The 17474-nt window shown below is 47.0% G+C and overlaps 1 protein-coding gene and 1 long non-coding RNA gene across 2 annotated transcripts; one reads left to right on the top strand and one right to left on the bottom strand.

Moving 5' to 3' along the window:
• The first annotated feature begins 59 nt into the window (after positions 1-59).
• Positions 60-2011, top strand: LOC142360773 (uncharacterized). The gene is made up of 2 exons (XR_012763347.1): positions 60-164; positions 821-2011. It is a non-coding gene; the product is annotated as an uncharacterized LOC142360773 (long non-coding RNA).
• A 1609-nt stretch (positions 2012-3620) lies between these two features.
• NQO2 (N-ribosyldihydronicotinamide:quinone dehydrogenase 2) lies at positions 3621-16989 on the bottom strand. The gene is made up of 6 exons (XM_075417190.1): positions 16733-16989; positions 14999-15163; positions 13388-13518; positions 11390-11503; positions 9886-9987; positions 3621-8763 (listed from the first exon to the last, which is right to left on the bottom strand). The coding sequence occupies exons 1-6, from the start codon at positions 16737-16739 to the stop codon at positions 8590-8592; spliced, it is 693 nt and encodes a 230-aa protein (XP_075273305.1). The 5' UTR covers positions 16740-16989; the 3' UTR covers positions 3621-8589.
• Between the last annotated feature and the right edge of the window lie 485 nt (positions 16990-17474).

Here is a 17474-nt window from a genome sequence, read left to right as displayed (position 1 = left end):
GGGGGAGGCGGCGCGGCCTCGGCGGAGGGCGCGGCGGAGCCGGTCCCGCTGCCCCCCGGCCCGGCGGGAGCAGCGTGCGGGGCCGGCCCGGCCGCCTCAGCGAGACGGGCGGCGGCGGCGGGGAGCTCGGTGCCACGCGTCTGTTTGCTGCGGTTCCGCGGCCGGTGAGGCGGGTCTGCGTCCGGGAGGGGCAGATCCTGGGGTGCCTGAGGAGGAGTGTGGGCAGCGGGGCGAGGGAGGTTCTCCTCCCCCTCTGCTCTGCCCTGGGGAGGCCCCATCTGCAGTGCTGGGTCCAGTGCTGGGCTCCCCAGTTCAAGAAAGATGAGGAGCTACTGGAGAGAGTCCAGCGCAGGGCTACGAGGATGATGAGGGGACTGGAACATCTCCCCTGCGAGGAGAGGCTGAGGGAGCTGGGCTTGTTCAGCCTGGAGAAGAGAAGGCTGAGAGGGGACCTAATAAATGCTTATAAATATCTGCAGGGTGGGTGTCAGGAGGATGGGGCCAAGCTCTTTCCAGTGGTGCCCAGTGACAGGACAGGGGGCAATGGGCACAAACCGAAGCAGAGGAAGCTCCAGCTGAACCCGAGGAAGAACTTCTTCCCTCTGAGGGTGACGGAGCCCTGGCCCAGGCTGCCCAGGGAGGCTGTGGAGTCTCCTTCTCTGGAGATATTCCAGCCCCGCCTGGACAAGGTCCTGTGCAGCCTGCTCTGGGTGACCCTGCTTGGGCAGGGGGTTGGACTGGGTGACCCACAGAGGGCCCTGCCAACCCCGACCATGCTGTGATTCTTTACAAAAGACCGATCCCTGTGCCTTTCCTCCAGTGAAGCGACGGCGATGGCGAGCGTCCGCCCTCTCTGCCGGGGCCTTTCCCATTCTGGGGAGCTGTTGCGTTCCCCGCGGGGCTCTGCAGACGCTGCGGAGCTCACGGCTTGGTACCCCAGGCACCACGCCAGCAGCAGCAGCCCACAGCTCGCGTGTGAGGGAGGGAGCCTCAGCACAGCGGGAGGGCAAGCCTGGCAGCGGTGAGAGGACAGAAGTGGTCCGGGAACCTGGTCCTGTTTCCTGGCTGACGCCGAGCCCCCAGACTGCCGCAGATCTGGGAGAAGCACAACGGGCGCAGAGGGTTTGGTTTAATTCTGCGCTCGGCCCCGTGGTGGATTTCACGTACGGGGTTCCTCGGCTGTGGAGGACTTGCGAGGCTGTGTTTGTGCCTGCCCGGTTCCTGCCACAAACAACACGTCAGCAAACAAAAGAGCCCCGTTCAGTATTACGCGGCCGTTGAGGTTTACGTGGGTGTAAATCCAGCAGCTCCAGATGATCACACCGACGGCGACGAGGGGACTCGGGACGGCCGTGCTGAACGGCCAAGCCAAGCTCATCGTACTTTGAGTACAGACGTCTCGCGTCCATCCGCGTTGTCCGGTAGCGTACGGAGGGTGGGATTCAACCCGCAACCTGGAGAATCTGGGACATTCGTCAGCTAAAAATGCAAAAGCAAATCCAGATGTGGTATCTCTGGCGTGCAGTTTTGGTCTCCTGTTGCAGTCCCAAACATTACAGAAATCTTTTGATAACGTTTTACTTTGGATGTTTTTTTGGTTTTGTTTCCTCTGCTTTTGAGCTTTGCGTTGTGTATGGGGCTGAAGACCTGGGCTGCAGGCAGGGAGCAAGATGGCTAAATTTACAACAACTGTGTAGTTAAAAAGGTTTCAGCCTCATCCAGTGGCAGTTTGCCAACAAGCGTTAGGCAAAAAAAGACAGAAATTAGCATTCATTTGTTGGTGCTTAGAGGTCAGCGTTGCCAGTTACGACATTGCTTCTCGAAGTGAATAGGGAAAATAAACTGATCCAAGAATGCAGCCTGAATTTACTGAGCAATCTCTGAATTCTGGCTGAGAAGAAAGGAAGGTTATCCTGAACTGGACGATACGGCCAGTACAGTTGTAATGCTTTTCACAATAATGCATTTACGTGAGCGGTTTTCAATTTTAGTATTAAAGAAAATAAAATAAGCCCATCAGTTCTCTTTTAACTGAAACTTTCACTAGTCTTGACCAAACTTTCACTTACTTTGTACTAAAAATCTCAGCTATCTTATTAAAACTGACAGAAAAAATGTAAATACATGGATTTCTAAATGCTTTTTTTAAAGAAAAACCCCATGTCGCTGTTTTTCTTGTCCTCAGGATGACAACTGCTGTACGTGAAATTTGCAGGTTTCATTGCACCACTGGAAAAATTGCAGGGGCTGGTAAATAAAAAACATCAAAACTCCACAGCGCTAAGCCAAGACTCCCTGGAATGGTTACCTGTCTCAGGAACCCTAAAAACTAAAATCAAATCCCAGTAAGCTTGTGTCGTAACGGGAAAGTGACTTTGCGCGGGGATGTTTTCCTGGTACTGACTTTGAAGGCTGTCTTGTAGTCAGCTTTGCCTACAGAGGTTTAAATTTTTCTGCTCCTTTCTTTCTGCTTGCGGTTCAGTGCCAGGTGTCTCTTCAGGGCTTTTCCCTCTCCGTGTCTGGCGTGAGTTGCGGGCTGTGGTGGGACCCGGGCGAGCTGGTGCCGTGGCCGTCCCCGGCGAAGGGCTCCACTGGGCGCAGCAGGGATGAGCGCTTCCTGGCGCGGGAGCTGCCCAGCTCCGGGGACGAGTCGCTGCTGAAACGTTAAACCTGAGCTCAGCACCGTGCCCCTCTGGGGAGGATCGGTCATCGACGGGCAAAACCTGAAGGAGATATTTTTCTGTCATCTTTCTGTGCTCTACCTCTGAATCTAAAGCTGAAGCATTATCTGGTCTGATTGATCGCACTGCTGTCCATCAGCTGTCAAGATATTATGTTGTACAGCTGATGTTACAGAAAGAAGCCATGATTTGAGCTAGCTTTGGCTCATCAGTGCAACAAAACTTGAATCATATTTCTCTGAGCCCTCAGAGGGCTGAGGTGGAGAAGCTGCAGCGCTGCGCAGCCAGCAGTGTTGGCGCTTGGGGAGTCCGAACGCGGCACGGGATGCCCCAAGAGACTTGGGAACCACCGTGTCCGCAGCCACAATTTTTCATTGCAGTTAAGTTCGGAGGATGACCAGCTGTGGTCTCCTCTGGGCGCTCAGGTGTGGCCTGGGAACAGATGACAGAAATACAAGAGTGTACGTGTAGGGTATATTGAGAGGCCTTTGCTTGCCCTTGGCTTCGTGTGAAGTTCCAGTGAAGGCACCGCCTTTGCTCCGCACGTCTTGCGGGAGCACACAGCGTCTGCAGGTGTGGCAGTCCTCTGTGACAACCTGTTGCCCAGGCAAGCTGGTGAGGTCTTGGTTTCTTCTCTCTGTCGGGTGTTAACAAAATGCTTTCTTGTTTCATCAAGGGCAATTGGTAAGTCAGGAAGGGCTATGGGGTATTTTGGCTGCTCAGTCCTACGGAAGAACCTGGTCTTCTGTCTCCTTCCAGAGTTTTTCAAAGAGATCAGAACTCCTGTGCATTCAAACTGTGTTAAACCAATGCTGCTGAATCTGGAGGAGTTAAAAAATGTCTTAGGATGGTTTGAAATAACTGGTTATGAAACATTATTTCACAAAATTTTACTGTTCAAAAAAATAAGAACTTCAACAGTATTTATAGATGTATTTTATTGATATATTATTTTTTATCAGTCTGTGCCAAGCATTGCAACACAAATTCTTCAGTAGGTGTTTCCTTGGTATTTTGTTCTATGGAGAATGTTTCTGTAAATACGTGAACACCTGCAGAGTAAGATGGAAGCAACAAAAGTATTGCAGGAACAGACATTTCCCTGACTTGTTTGTGAAATGATCAACTACTGCCTCTGTGTTAAAGGACCTAAAATAAGGCTGCTGAAATGTGAGGCTGCTGCTCTGGGCTAAGCCCTCCGCTTCCCCAAATGTTTGTAGTCAAAGATTCTTTTATACTTTTTAACTCCAGGTTTGGAACTAAGGCTGCAACAGCTCTCTTGCCTGCTCTTTGTAGTGACTCACCTAATTTAAAAGGAAACATCAGGATCTTGGAGCTTGTTTTTGTGTGGATACAGTAGGCATCTGAATACCCGTAGAATGATGAGACAATTACCCGGCACTAAAACTTGAGAGCGCCCTAAGCTTAATTTTTTTGCATCTCTTTTGTGCAATGTAGGTTCCTTAGGCTTTAGGTTACCTACTAACATAGTAGGATTTTTCTTAGAAAAAAAAAAAAGTTGTACATGAGTTATGCATGGTGTTTATTCTTGGCTGTTCCTCCTTGTGCGGAGCTTAGGGACGTGGTTTAGTGGTGGAACTGACAGTGCTAGGTTAATGGGGTTAGGCTTGACGATGTTGATGGACTCCCCCAACGTGAACGGTTCTATGGTTCTGTAAGTTGTCTGTTGCAAAGCATGTTACTCTGCAAGCAGGCAGCTAATCTCAGCGACGTTGTTCCAGGACTCAAATATTAAACCAAAGAAAGAGCTATCTACATCTGCCTTTAAATGTTAGTTTTTTGAAACCTGGATTAAAAGCACCTTACTGTAAGAAATCTGTTGTGGTTACTCTGGGCTGTGAGGCTTCTTGTTAATGTAGTTCAGATGGGGATCTGCTTGTTTCCCTGTGTTTTTCTGAGGTTGCAAGCGTGTTTCACCTGCTGTTTCAGAACATCAAATAAAAGAAATTGAGTTATGATTTTTGGAACAAATTGTCGGAGAAAAAGACCAGAGCATTGCCTGAAAGTGTGTGGGAGAGGAGGACCACCAGCAACAAAAAAACAAATCCTCAGGCTAAATGGAAGAGGAAAGCATGTTGCCCTTATACCCTTCTCCCCAGCCTGAAACGCAGCTACCAGTTACCTAATTCTAGCTTTATTCTGATGAAATCAATGCTGTTTTGACAGGGCTATATTTGAGTTTTTTAGCATAATGTGATTTAGCAGGGCAATCACTCTTTAGATCAAAACGGCTGTAACGTTTCCAGTACTACTAAGAAACTAATAGTGCCACTTCCTGTCTCTCTCCTGATTAACCACAGACCACGCTCTGTTGGTTTTCTACACGGTAAAATTCTCCCGTGAGTTTTTGAAAGGCAGGGGCCAGAACATCCCCGCGCCCCTGCAGAGCGTGCTCTGGGGCGGGTGCTGAAAGCACGTCAGGACAAGGACACTGATCTGGGCTCCGCGCCCACTGTCGCTGCCCAGCTGCCCGGCGGCCAAAGCACTGCGAGCGCAGAACCCTTCAGCAAACGTGGTTTAACCTGTTACGTGTCCGCAGCCGAGACGCAGCTCGCAGCTCTGATCACCTCTTCTCTGAACAGATGTAGGAGAGCCAGACATGAAATAAAGTGACAAGAATTATGAGGCCCGTGGAACAGTTTCTGTATGAGAATAGACTACATGGACGAGCAGTGAGATTGATGGCAGAAAGTGACAGCTGGATAGTGGCTCTTAGTTTCCCCCTGATCATATACCCCCTTGTACAGTGGCTTTCAAATTGGAATGATATTCTTGAAGAATTTACTTTAGGAGGAGTCAAAGCATGTGCAGAATGGTGATCTGGCTGGTATAGTCTACTTGCATTTCCAAGAGGCTTTTGGCAAAGTTTCTTATCAAAGTTTTTGTAAGGAAACTAAGCAGGTAGGGGATAAGAAAGAAGGTCGTGCCATGGAGACATGTTTAAAAGACAGCACAAAGAGGACAATAGTGACCGGTCAGCTCTCAGAACAGGTTACAAGCGCAGCGATCTGAGCTGTTGAAAATGGTCTGGAAAAGGATATGAGCAATGAGGCTGAGAAAGGCTGCCGACGATACAGATTACTCGGGGGAGCGGGGACAAGGAAAGCAGATTGTCAAGAGTTCTAGAAACATGGCTGAGTGACTGGGCAATGAGATGGGAAGTGAAATTCACGTTATTTAAAGGGGTGCACATGAGAAAAAAAAATGACCCTAAATTGACATATAAAATAATGGCCCCTGACAATCACCAGTGACATCCAAGATCTAAGGTTACAACAGACAAAAACATCAGCTAAAGCAAATTGTACGTCAGAGATTATTGGAAAAGGAGCAGAGAAAGTGATATGAATCCAAGAGCCATGGAGTTGACTCTCTGTGCACTTCTGGTCCCCTCTTCTCAGTAATGGGATGGTGAGACTGGAGGAGTTCAGCGAAGAGCAACAAGGGTGACCGAAGGCCAATGCCTTCTCTTGGAAGAACAACTGAACAGGACAGGACTCCATGGCCTGGGAAGGAGATTATTTAGGAGGGGAGGTCATGTGTGTCTACAAAACTCTTAAACACGGTGTAAAAGAATGGATGGGACTGATCATTTACTGTTAACTGGGAGGAATCAAATGAAGCTACTGGGAAGCAGGTGCTTCACCCTCCCCAGGATCCCTCCCCACTCCAATGCTTCATGCAAGGAAAAAGCTGACCCGCTGAACTTTGCCAAAAAATGTTGGCTGCTTCAAGTTGGCATGAATTCAAGAGAAGACTGAACAAAATTCAGAGCAGAGATCTATCTCGCTTGGTAAATACAGAGAAAACATAGATATATATATATATATAGCCCAGGAAATCCCCCAAACTAAATACAGTTGGAGCCCAGGACAGTATTCAGGGGAAGTGCTTGCTCTTCCTGGCCTACAACCACTGTGGAGAAAAAGGTCAGGGTCGGAGGATCCTTGTTCTGACCTAGCACAGCCACTCTTGTATACTTACATTGCTAGTATCGAGTCTAACACAGGCATTTAATGCTGCCATGCGTGTGGGAGCTGGCAAACGTGTGCCAAATAGTGTCAAGAAGTGTATTTTCATCACATAGGTCAGTCTGAGATTCTTCATCTAACAGTTAAACGCGCTAAGTTCTGCAGTTGATCCAGTACAGTAACGTTTGGTTTGACAGTTGCAAGTTCCGCTTTCATATCCATTTCCTTCTTTCTTCAATAGTCTGGTAACTGAACACAGTGAACATAAGGATGATTCTTCTCCTATACAGTTTTAAAATTTGCGTTTGCCCTTCAGTCTCTCATCAGGTAACTTAAAAGTTGTTTCCTTACGTCTTTCGGGCAAGAATCTGCATTCTCCACAAGTTATGTGTGTGACGTTTTATGTTTTCACTTTCTTTTTCCTATACAAGACTTACTGAGCCAAAGCAAGTTTCTAGCTTGCGTAACCTAAAGCCTTTGACTCATACTGAAGCGGACGCCTGCAGCAGCTTAGGGCAGCTCTGCTTCCCCACGGGTCTGTCTCTGCTAGAGGTGAAGGGCTGCGCTCCACAGGGTGACAGACAGGAACAGGCGAGTCCTTCCCTGCGATGGCAGTTCCCAGTCGGGTGTATCAGCTTACAGAATCTGCCCTCAGCCTGTTTGTCACCCAAATAGCCGTTAAAGAAACCTAAGGGTGGGGCACGACAAGGCTGCTACAAAGAATGTATGGCAGATGCACGCTCTGTACGCAGAGGCCTAAGTGGCACTTGACAGTGACTCAGAAGACCATTTCTTATTCAGGCTACTGTTCTTTTAATAACGAAGGGCAAAGCCAGCTGTTAGGCAAGCTGATCGAAGCAAGAAACTGTATAGCTAAGTGAGAAACCCACCCTTTGCCATACGCACAAAAAGGGCTAACAGCTCTCGAGCACAAAAATAATCCCCCTGAAGTTCAAGGTAAAAGTCATGGATGTTAAGAGCCAGACAGTCATTTTGTCCCACTAGATCCTGGCTCGCAGACAGACGGTGCTCCTGGGGGTTTTCGGGTAGGTGTTCTGCCTCGCCAACTGCCAGTGCTGGCGATCTCCGCAGAAGCCCCCCTACTCTGATGCCGGAGGAGATGCACCCGGCCCTCCAGACCCAAACAGCAATACTGACTGTTGTGAAGGGGCAGGGAACGGGGAGGATTCCTTTTTGTCCCTACTTTGGGCAACAAAAATAGAGAACTCCCTTGAATTTTAGGAAACTACACACTTTACAAATGGGAGCTATGTTCTATAAATAAAGGCAATACACGCACTTACTGCTATACAGTATTTGTTTTTTTCCTTTTCTGGTATCTGTCATAGCTTTAATCTTGCTTTGTAAACATCTGGAAAAGCCTAAGGCCGCCCACAGGGCTTTCTAGCTGTCTAAGTCACTGTGCAACTGTACACCATCTTGCATTATTCAGCATCTGGCTTCATAGCTCAAAGGCACGAGTGTAGATCTCAGTTAAAAGAACAGGACTGGCCATAACAAGGTCAAGTATGGGCAGCAGATACCCTGGCAAAAAAAAAAAAAAAAAAAGGCAGCAGCTGGTACAAAAAGTGTTAAACTTGGCAAAGTACTGTTTCATAAGCAGCAACAGTATAATCTGCAATTAAATACTGCTTGTGTTATCAACCACTTGTGGGCAGGATGTTGCTGTTTATATGAGCAAAGATAATTCTTCATAAAGAGTTTTGCACCCATCATTGAAGAGAATCCCTCAGGAATCAAGGAAAATAAATGCTACATTGTCAGTTAAGCTGCTAACTGTAGTACTGAAGATACTTATAATACATTCGAATTAGGAGATTAGCATTCAGCTATCGAGACAAAGCATCAAAAGAATGGAGAAAAAATTCTTCCCTCTGTAGTCCTGTACTTGAACATCACTTGAAATACCACTCAGGAGAGCAGTTTATGGGCGCTTCCTTCCAAAGAGTCTTCAGACGCTGGGCCCAGGCAATCAGCATCTCCTTCCTCTTCTCCTCAGAGACATACTCTGGAGCGAAGCAGATGTGAGGTGCGAGGACTTTGACACCACAGAAGTGCATGATTCCGTGCTGGACACAAAACAAAGGAAGAAATGCCTCAGGAAATAAGGTCGTCTTCACTTTCAGTTCAAGAATGTGGAAGCTTGTTCCTCTGACCCAATATATGGCAGGTTTTCTAAACCTGTGCTTTTATCAGGAGAAGGGAAATAAATTGCAAAAGTTCATTACCTATCCCGGCAGTCACTATTGAAGGCTAGGCATTAAGCAGATTGACACACCATACATTGAAAAATAAGGCAAACTTCATTTATTCTGCTCTCTGGAATTTATTTTTAAGTGCTATTAAACCCACAGAACTGTTCTCTGCGGCTGCTGTATGCTATTAAATTTGCAAGGATCAGAGACAGCCTAAAGTTCACTGTACTGTTTGAATCTCCACAGATTGTTCCTGAACTGCAGTGTATTTCTGATCTACTTCTAAGTTTGTTTGTTTTTTTCCTTTTTAATCTTTTGCCTCTGGCTTAGCAAAACGATCCTGAATGAAGGCTAGTGCCTTTCAAATTAGCCCAACTTGCCATCTTCCCTGTGTGCATTTCTGAATTCACAGCTGCTTTTCACGTTCTTTGTCACGTTGACCTGCACGCTCTGCAGCAAGGTACCCTCACAAGGGCCGACGGGTAGGAGACCAACACATCAGTTGTATTCTGTCAAGAAGTAGCTGGCACAGTTTGCCTTGCAACCCAAATTTCTCAAGGCATGCTTGCTACTTCTGATAAAAGGGCAGCAATAAGAAAAGGCAAGCTAACTTTCATATGCTGATCATTAATGCCAGGATAACGTGTGACTCCCCTCCTGCCCCGCATCCTACATGAATCGGGTAGATGTGGGGAAAAGAAATCCTGCACGCTAGGGCTCAAGGAAATTCTGTAAACCCAGAGAAACTTAAAAGGCTGAGCTTTCTCCCGATTACAGTTGGGAGGAAGGGGCACAAAACAACTTTAAAACTCCGTGGACTTTTAAAGTAGTCTCAGGATTTTAGGGCCCAATTTATAACCTGCAGATGCTTGGAACTGACAACCTAATTCTTTCTTATTATATTATATTTTGTATAAACTAAACAGTAATACAACTGTTAAAAATAATTGGAATAATAAGAATTAAGGCAAACAACCAAATATTCTTATATTATACCTGCATTGGCCACAGGAGATAGCGAATATCCCCGCTGATACCTCCTTTTGCATACATCTCTCTGCTTCCTCCAGTGGTGAAAGAAAACAGGGCTAACTTGTTCTAGGATTAAGCAAGCAACACTTGAGTTAGGCATGTTTGAAGAAGAGTGGCTGGTGGTTCAAGAGCGGTTTTTGGATATTCAGGGGAACCTGGACAGCATGAATTTCTAGAGGAGGTGGTGTCCTCTTCCTTCCCAGACCTTATGTGTAGTGGCAGCTCTGAGGCAAAGATTGACAACTAGACAATGGACTGTGTGTCAGGGCTTTGGGCAGAAACAGGTTAAAAAGAAAAGGAATTACACGTCTGACACCTTCATATGAAGCAGGGCTGACCCTTGTTCTCCCTTGTGCAGTGTTTGGAAAACTGGCTGGAAAGCGCTCCGTTACTGGTAATCTCTTTATTCCTGTCCTTTCTGAACGCAGCAATTGAATGCTACAGTACCCTGTCAAACCTGGGCTTGCTTGTCACTTGCCAAGGAATAACTTGAGAACAAAGTATTCCTCAGGTGTTCTAAGCCCCTGTGTTCCTTCTGCTTCTGTAACTATGGCGTTAGCCACCGGCCTGTGCAAGTTTTAGCTTCTGTAATTGAGATAACATTTTTCCAGTGCAGCACCCGAACTGCCTCAAGCCTGCGCTCAGCATGCAGCTACGGTCATAGGGGATTGTGCCTGTTCAGCTCAGTGAGACAGCCATTGCTGAAATGTAAGCAAACTGAAATTTCTGGAATTGTTAAGAAGATCAGAAATTACAGAGATTAATACGCAGCAAACATAAAGATGAAAATAATATTGTTCCTGGATGCTGCAGTTGTTACCAAATAAGATCCAGCAGACAGTGGGACAAAATTTTCCAAGGATATTCCCAGTGCTGCAGAGAACTAAAAATTTATGAATTGGCATCTAGAGATACTGATCTTGCCTGATTTATAAGCTACACAGAAGAAAAGGTTTAAAAGAGATAGTTGGGACAGAGGCTCGTGCACTGGGTATTTCAGGTTTTTGATAAAGTTTCACAGTTTAATTCCAACCTTTGACATCTAATCCCAGAACAGGATCTTGTCACCTATTCTAGTGTGTCACTCATTACAGATCTGTGTGGCTCTGCGGCAGTGGGAAGAATGACAGACTACAGTTTTAGGAAATGGATTGATTTAAACTGTTGGCAAGCTGTGTGCCATCCTAGTGCACGCCGATACACCCACCAAATTGCAAAGCCCATTTTGTAGACTAACTAGAAATCTCTGGGAGACTGCTTAAATCTTTAGTAACCACTGCATTCCCCCTATTGTACTACCTTTCAGACAGTTTTAAGAAGCCAGAAAGTTACTCAGCATGTTACCAAAGTATTATTTCAGAATAGCGTCAAGTGAGAGTTTTAAACTAATATAATGGAAAAGAAAGACCAATACTCTCAAGAGCATTGTGCAAATCTTGATCTTAATAAAACAATCTCAGAAACTTACCTTGAGCAAACCGGAATCGTAACAGTTTGGAAATTCGTGAGCAAATCCTTGGACCAAGACTCTGTCCATCCAGCCCTTCATGATTGCTGGCATGCTGAACCAATACAAGGGAAACTAGGCAAAAAGTAAATTACCTCGTTAGCACAGAGCATCCGGGCCATCCTTAGGCCTGGTCTACAGGCCAGATCCTATTCCCTTCATCTGTTCAGGTCTTGCGCATGCCTTCTCCCAGCTCCCCGTCAGGAGAGGCAGTAACTATGCTTGGGAAAAATAACTGAAGTGCTTCATGTTTGTAGTAGTCTCAGGTACATACCTGAGCATCTACAGCACGCTAACACCGCGATGAACGTGAGGGCTTCCACACAAACTGAAGTTGGAATATGATGAAGTAGGATGGTGCCATTTAATTCAAACTTAAGACTGTACAGAATTGTCTCTCCTATTGCTGAAATACAAAAGCAACATATGATCTAACAGAGAATGTGGCCAAAATGCACACAGAGAGCCTTACTACCAGGACTGACATCTGGTGATCAGTTCTGATCTGACAGTCTGCTGACAAATGCCGTGGGATCTTAAGGAATACTTACTTTCACGCCCTGCTGACACCAGCACCCTGAATCACTTTATTGAGAAGAAAACTAATTCTTTAACAGTAGGACCCCCTGTTTCTAGATCCTCCACTTAGCCCATGGGACTGCAGCCTAAAGCTATGATGTCTCACTTGCATTATCTTGAATACTTTCTGGACTCTTCTTCTAGGATGCATCGCTATCCCTAAACCTTTGTGCACACTGCAGTACAGGAGAAGAAATTCTGTAAAAGCTTATCCGTGTATGGCTTAATTCGAGGTGGGAACAATGTGGACACTAAGCAATCACCACTATCTCTAGCAGTGGTGAGTTTAGCCTGTAGTAAATTACTTCATGGTGTCTTTCAGAGGCTTTTTTCCTTTCTCCCCCCCCCCCCCCCCCCCCATACTCAACTCTTAATAGCATTCTAAAGAAAGTAGTAAAACTTCCCCCACTTCCTTCGGGGGATGTTTTACTATACTTGTCTCAGTAGCAACAGTGTAAAAATGATGCAGACTTACAGTGAAATGCTTGAGATAAGGTCACATCCTAAATTTCACCTAGAATCAGACAGTGGTGTACGTATATAGGCTATGCCTGAGGCCCACAGTCACATAAAGAAATGTAAGGCTAGTATTGCCTTATGCAGTGCCTCTGGGACTTGTAGACACTGAGGACAGAGCTGGCACAGTGGGGGACGGAGATGGGGTGTAAGGATCCATTAGCAAGTCCAGACAGTGCTTCTGCAGCTCAGCGATAAATGAGGACAGTCCAGGCGGGGAAGCCGAGATTCCCTGAACCTGCTGCCTCAAGCCATCACACGCATTTCTGGGTGTAGATCTGTGCTCACGCTGCGTGAGCTCCAAGGCAAAGCGACAGTATTGGGCTGCCTGATAACATGGCTCGGTTGTTATATTGATAATTATAGTGTTATTTTGCACTCAGTACTTCCTGGTCTGAGTTGCTGAATGCAATCGGTTTGGAGCGTGGGTAGTGTAAGGACCAGTTTTCACAAAACCTATGCAATCAGACTACTTTTGAATGTTGATTTTTAAGTGAAGCACTGCTGTGAATTTTACTCAGGTATTTTAAATTTCAAATGCCTTCCTGCTCTCCAAAAAATGCCAGTGTGGAGCCATTATTTGTGTGAAAAACTCATAGTGTGCTAGCACGAATAATGCTCACACATGACCTAGTATTTTTTGTATTTTCTAAAATCCATACTGTATCAGAAAAACCTGACACCCTGAAATTGCTATGCTGGGTACAGACTGTTTTATGTTGATGGCAGAGCTACTACCTCTTTTTACTCTGGCTAGATTCAACATTCCTAATGAAATTTATAGTCTTCTCACTATTGCTTTGCTTTCGTTCAACCCTGTATATCAGAACCAAAGTCTTTTTTAATAGAAGTTAAAATAATGACCTGAAAAATCAGTAAGTCTGCTTCCTGCACCTTCTTTTGCTCTTCAACCAGATCACTGGACAAACCTCCTCTCTTGTAAGCTTCCCATGCCTCCAGGCCATAATTGAACTCTTCCGAGTTGTGCAAGCAACCTGTGGGTAGAAGTGAACAGTCACTCCTTGCCCTGGTTCTAGTGCCGTAGCTGAACAGGAATTAAATACATGCTGCAATCTACAGTTCTGAATTTAGTTACCACTTTCCATTTTTCCCCGCTTCCCTTTTTTTTTTTTATTTTGTGTGGACATTCAGCATCATCACAGCTGACTGTGATTTGATTTTAAACTGGCGAGGAATGTCGCGTCTCACAGTACTAAAAGTTTCGCCTTTCGGTAGTAAAGAGGACCTAAGCTTGGCTCTAGACACTGGTGACGCAGGTGGATGATTTAAGAGGATTTAAGAGAATTTTGCTAATTGCTTTGCCTCTGCATTAGGGATTACTGAAACCACCACCCAGTCACAAGCACTACACAGCTGCTTTTCAGCCTCTGTAACTGGGAAACTTGGCAGCACTGGGGAACCAGTATCAGCCAGCTCTGCTGACTCCACTACAGTTGGGTGAGCTGATTCAAGTACGTCTGAATCAGACATATACATTAATTCTGCTGATTCAACCAGCAGACCACCAATCTCTAGCAGAAGAGAGAGGCAGTAGCGTCATGAACTAAACTCTAGCAAGTCACAGAACAGTATCTGAAGGCATTTCTCACCCACAAGAAGGGGACTTCAGAGACTGACTGTGGACACGTGCTAACGCATTTTTCCCTCTCAGTAATGTCTCTGTGAGCCAAGGCTCATATCTAGGAGTGGACTTTAAGAAATGTTTATGTCTGGTTGTTAATAAGTTTCTCCTTCTTTTTGCCAGTGCTTGCACTGGACCTGTCATATTTCATTTGATTCTTGTTTTAAAGAAAGAGTTTCAGCTGTCGCAGATTATGTTATGGCTTTGTGTTTTCTAACTCGGAAAAATCCTGGGGCTAAATGCTAGTAAGAGCACAGTGAAAATATCACATAAGCCTAACGAGCATCACTGTTTTTCTCAAGTCTTAACTGCACCATCTAGTTATTTTTAGTAATCATACACTACCAAGGGTAGTCAGGAGGTGCCAAGACAGCTCAAAAGCCCAAGCACTGCAGCGCCTGGAGCGGGCGTGCAGAAAGCACTTGCAGTCGTGCTGGTTAAGGGGAGGTGGTTCTTAGAACGTCGCTGCAGTTGATTGCAAATACTGTAGAGACAGTGTTTTCCCTCATTCACTTTAGTCTAAAAACAGTTTTACAAATCTGTACTATACAGATATTTAATTTTTCTGATTGAGAGGCCATTTCTAGCGATCAGATTTATTTAAATAGAGATGACACTTGTTGGGTTCCTACACTGACATTTCTTAGTCAATGCTAATAGCAAATAAAAAGCTGTGTCTTGTTAGTCGAGGGATGTTTGTATAAAATAACAGTAGCTACTTTTTCAGAGTGCACCTAACAGCATGGTTCTGGATTGTTCATGCAGCAGGATAGATAAGGTGAAAGTTTGTCTCATCGTTATTGTTGAAAAAAGTGTATTTCGGCTAGTCTCACCAACAATGTCATTTCTTGTTGCTCTTGGCTCGAACTGCATTGCATATAAATCAGATACTGTGACACTGCAGCCCTGCCTGCTCAGTTCCTCCACAGCAACCTTCTTCAAAGATCCGTTCAAGGACTTGGGCTCTTGATGTGCATAGACTATCAGGACTTTTCTCCCTGGAGGCAGAAAGAAAAACAGAAGATACCTTTGAGCATAAGAGGCAGATATGAAACAGTTTGTGGAGCTGATGCCTCGTTCTTCATATTTCTGTGGCGCGTTTTCCAAGCGGCACAAAATCGGTGACAACAGAATGACAGTGGCAGCATTTGACTCCTGCTCAGCAGTAACGAGTGGCTCACAAGGAACTAATCAGTGAATGTCCCCAGCCCAGCAATTTTGTGCTTTCCTGGGCGGAACTCAGTGGCCAATGGGTGCGTTTCCACAGCAGGTCACACTGCCCTACATCAGCACAACCCAGTCGTTCCTCTTGAGTCAGCATTTGTGTTTGTCTGATTCCACTAACCCCCCCCAAAACTCACCCAACAACAGGAGAAAGGAAAAAAAAACAGCAGTCTGCTGGTTTAGCTCCCTGGGCTGGGTCAGACAAGTGACAGAGCAAATGAAAGGGGCAGGCTGGGATCAAAGCAGTGCCACCTCAGATTCCCTCAAAAGGTCGTGGATACAAATTCTGAGAGCTCAGAGCATCTTCCTACTGCGGTGTGGGATCCCCTCATCTTCCAGTTCAGTGCTGCGCAAGTGACAGCGTCGGGGTAGATGTTCAAGATGCCACTATCCCACTTCAGCGTCACCACAGCCACTTCAGTAGAAAGCAACGTGATTTTTTTCTTAGATGCCAGAGTGAGCTGTCTAGTGTATCCCAAACTGCTGACAAAGTGGATTCAAGGTAAGCTGAGGGGCAAGGACGGAGCTTCTTAAAGGGATGTAACAGGGTGTACCAGAGCTTGCTTGTTAAAAATTTTATTGTACGCAGGCCATTCAGTTTTAATAATTCTCTAAAAAAAACTCATTCATCACTGAACACACGAGAAAGGTGAAATACTTCTGTGGGGCAGTAGTTGTTTATACATAACCGCTGCAGAGAGGGAAATTTCCAGGGACTATTGAAAATGACTGGGTCTGCAAAACACGCAGCTCTCGGCTCCTACCTGCCGACACAACACCTCGGGCATCTCCCGAGCTCGGTTCCTCCAGGGACACAGACGCTGTACGGCCCAGAGCACCACCGGCGTGACAGAGAAGTTTCAGCAGTCGGAGAGAGAACTAACAGAACGCAAGCTGCACGCTTGAAGAAACACCACCTCATTCTTCACTTAAATTACAAGGGGTGATTATTTCTCCAGTGTGCGCAGCGCCCGTGAAACAGCAGCTTTGCGAAGAGACTGTTCAAACGTGCGGTCAGATGCTGTCACGGATTTCAGACGTGTGTATGTTCTTTAAACCCCTGCTCCATCACTCACCCTGGAGTACCCAGAGCGGTTTCCTCCCCGCAGCTCCCAGCAAGCGGCGAGCGGTTCGGTGGCCGGGGGTGCCGCCAGCTCACAGATGCGGTAGGATAAAAACTCCGCCGCTGGCTCGCTTCCGTCCCGGTGGGGCCGAGGGAGCTCGGGCACGGTGCTCGGGGACAGCGGGCTTTCCGCAGGCACCGCTTCCCGAAGCAGCTCCAGCCATCTGACAGAGCAATGCCTCACTACCCCGCCGAACGCGCCATCGGGATGGGCCCTTACCTGCCATCTTCCCGCCGCGCTGCCTCGCTTCTCTCCTCAGAGCCCGCCGGGGCCGGGCAGCTCGCACCGCTGAGCCGCTGATGCGAGAAACAGCCGGGGAAGGCGCGAGGAAGGAAACGCGGCCTTCTGCGCCGGTGCGGGAAGGCGTTGCGCGGCGGCCGGTTCTTCCCGCTGCCCTCCCGAGGCCGCCCGCCGGGCTCCAGGGGCCGTTAGAGGCCGCGAGCGCGCGCCGCCCGCCGCCATGATGGCGCGCGGCCGCCCCCGCCCTCACCCGCGCGCGGGCGGCGTTTGGCGGGCTGCGGGGAGAGGGGTGCTGCTCTCCCTGTCAGGGGCGTGTAAAAGACCCCAGTTTTCCAAGTAAATAAAACGCAGCTATATCACGTCAAAAGGCAAGGAAATAAGGGATACTTGCGTATTTTGCGACCGTGCTGAGGCTAATTGCTGTCTGGCACCGGGTGCGGTGAGCACCGCGTTATAAAATACCTGAGGTAGAACTGTTCATGAGGAGTCAGAAGCCAGAAACCCCTCTGCTGGGAAGCGTTCAGAGTGAGCCTAGTGCTCATTGCTGTGACGGTGCCGGCAAAATTTACACCGCGAAGTACGCCAGAAGCAGGAGGGAGACTGAAAAACTGCAGGTTAGGAAGTGGCTGCAGGGAGAAGCATCTAGACACAGCCACGAGCAGGTGTAGCACCGGAATATTGCACATGGAAACGAAAGGAGTTTTTCCAGGTCAAAACTGTG

This window comes from Opisthocomus hoazin, chromosome 3 (assembly GCF_030867145.1).
Source record: "Opisthocomus hoazin isolate bOpiHoa1 chromosome 3, bOpiHoa1.hap1, whole genome shotgun sequence".
In the NCBI taxonomy this organism is placed as follows: domain Eukaryota; kingdom Metazoa; phylum Chordata; class Aves; order Opisthocomiformes; family Opisthocomidae; genus Opisthocomus; species Opisthocomus hoazin.
The sequence above is the reverse complement of the archived record's forward strand: the minus strand, read 5'-3'. Positions and strand labels throughout refer to the sequence as shown.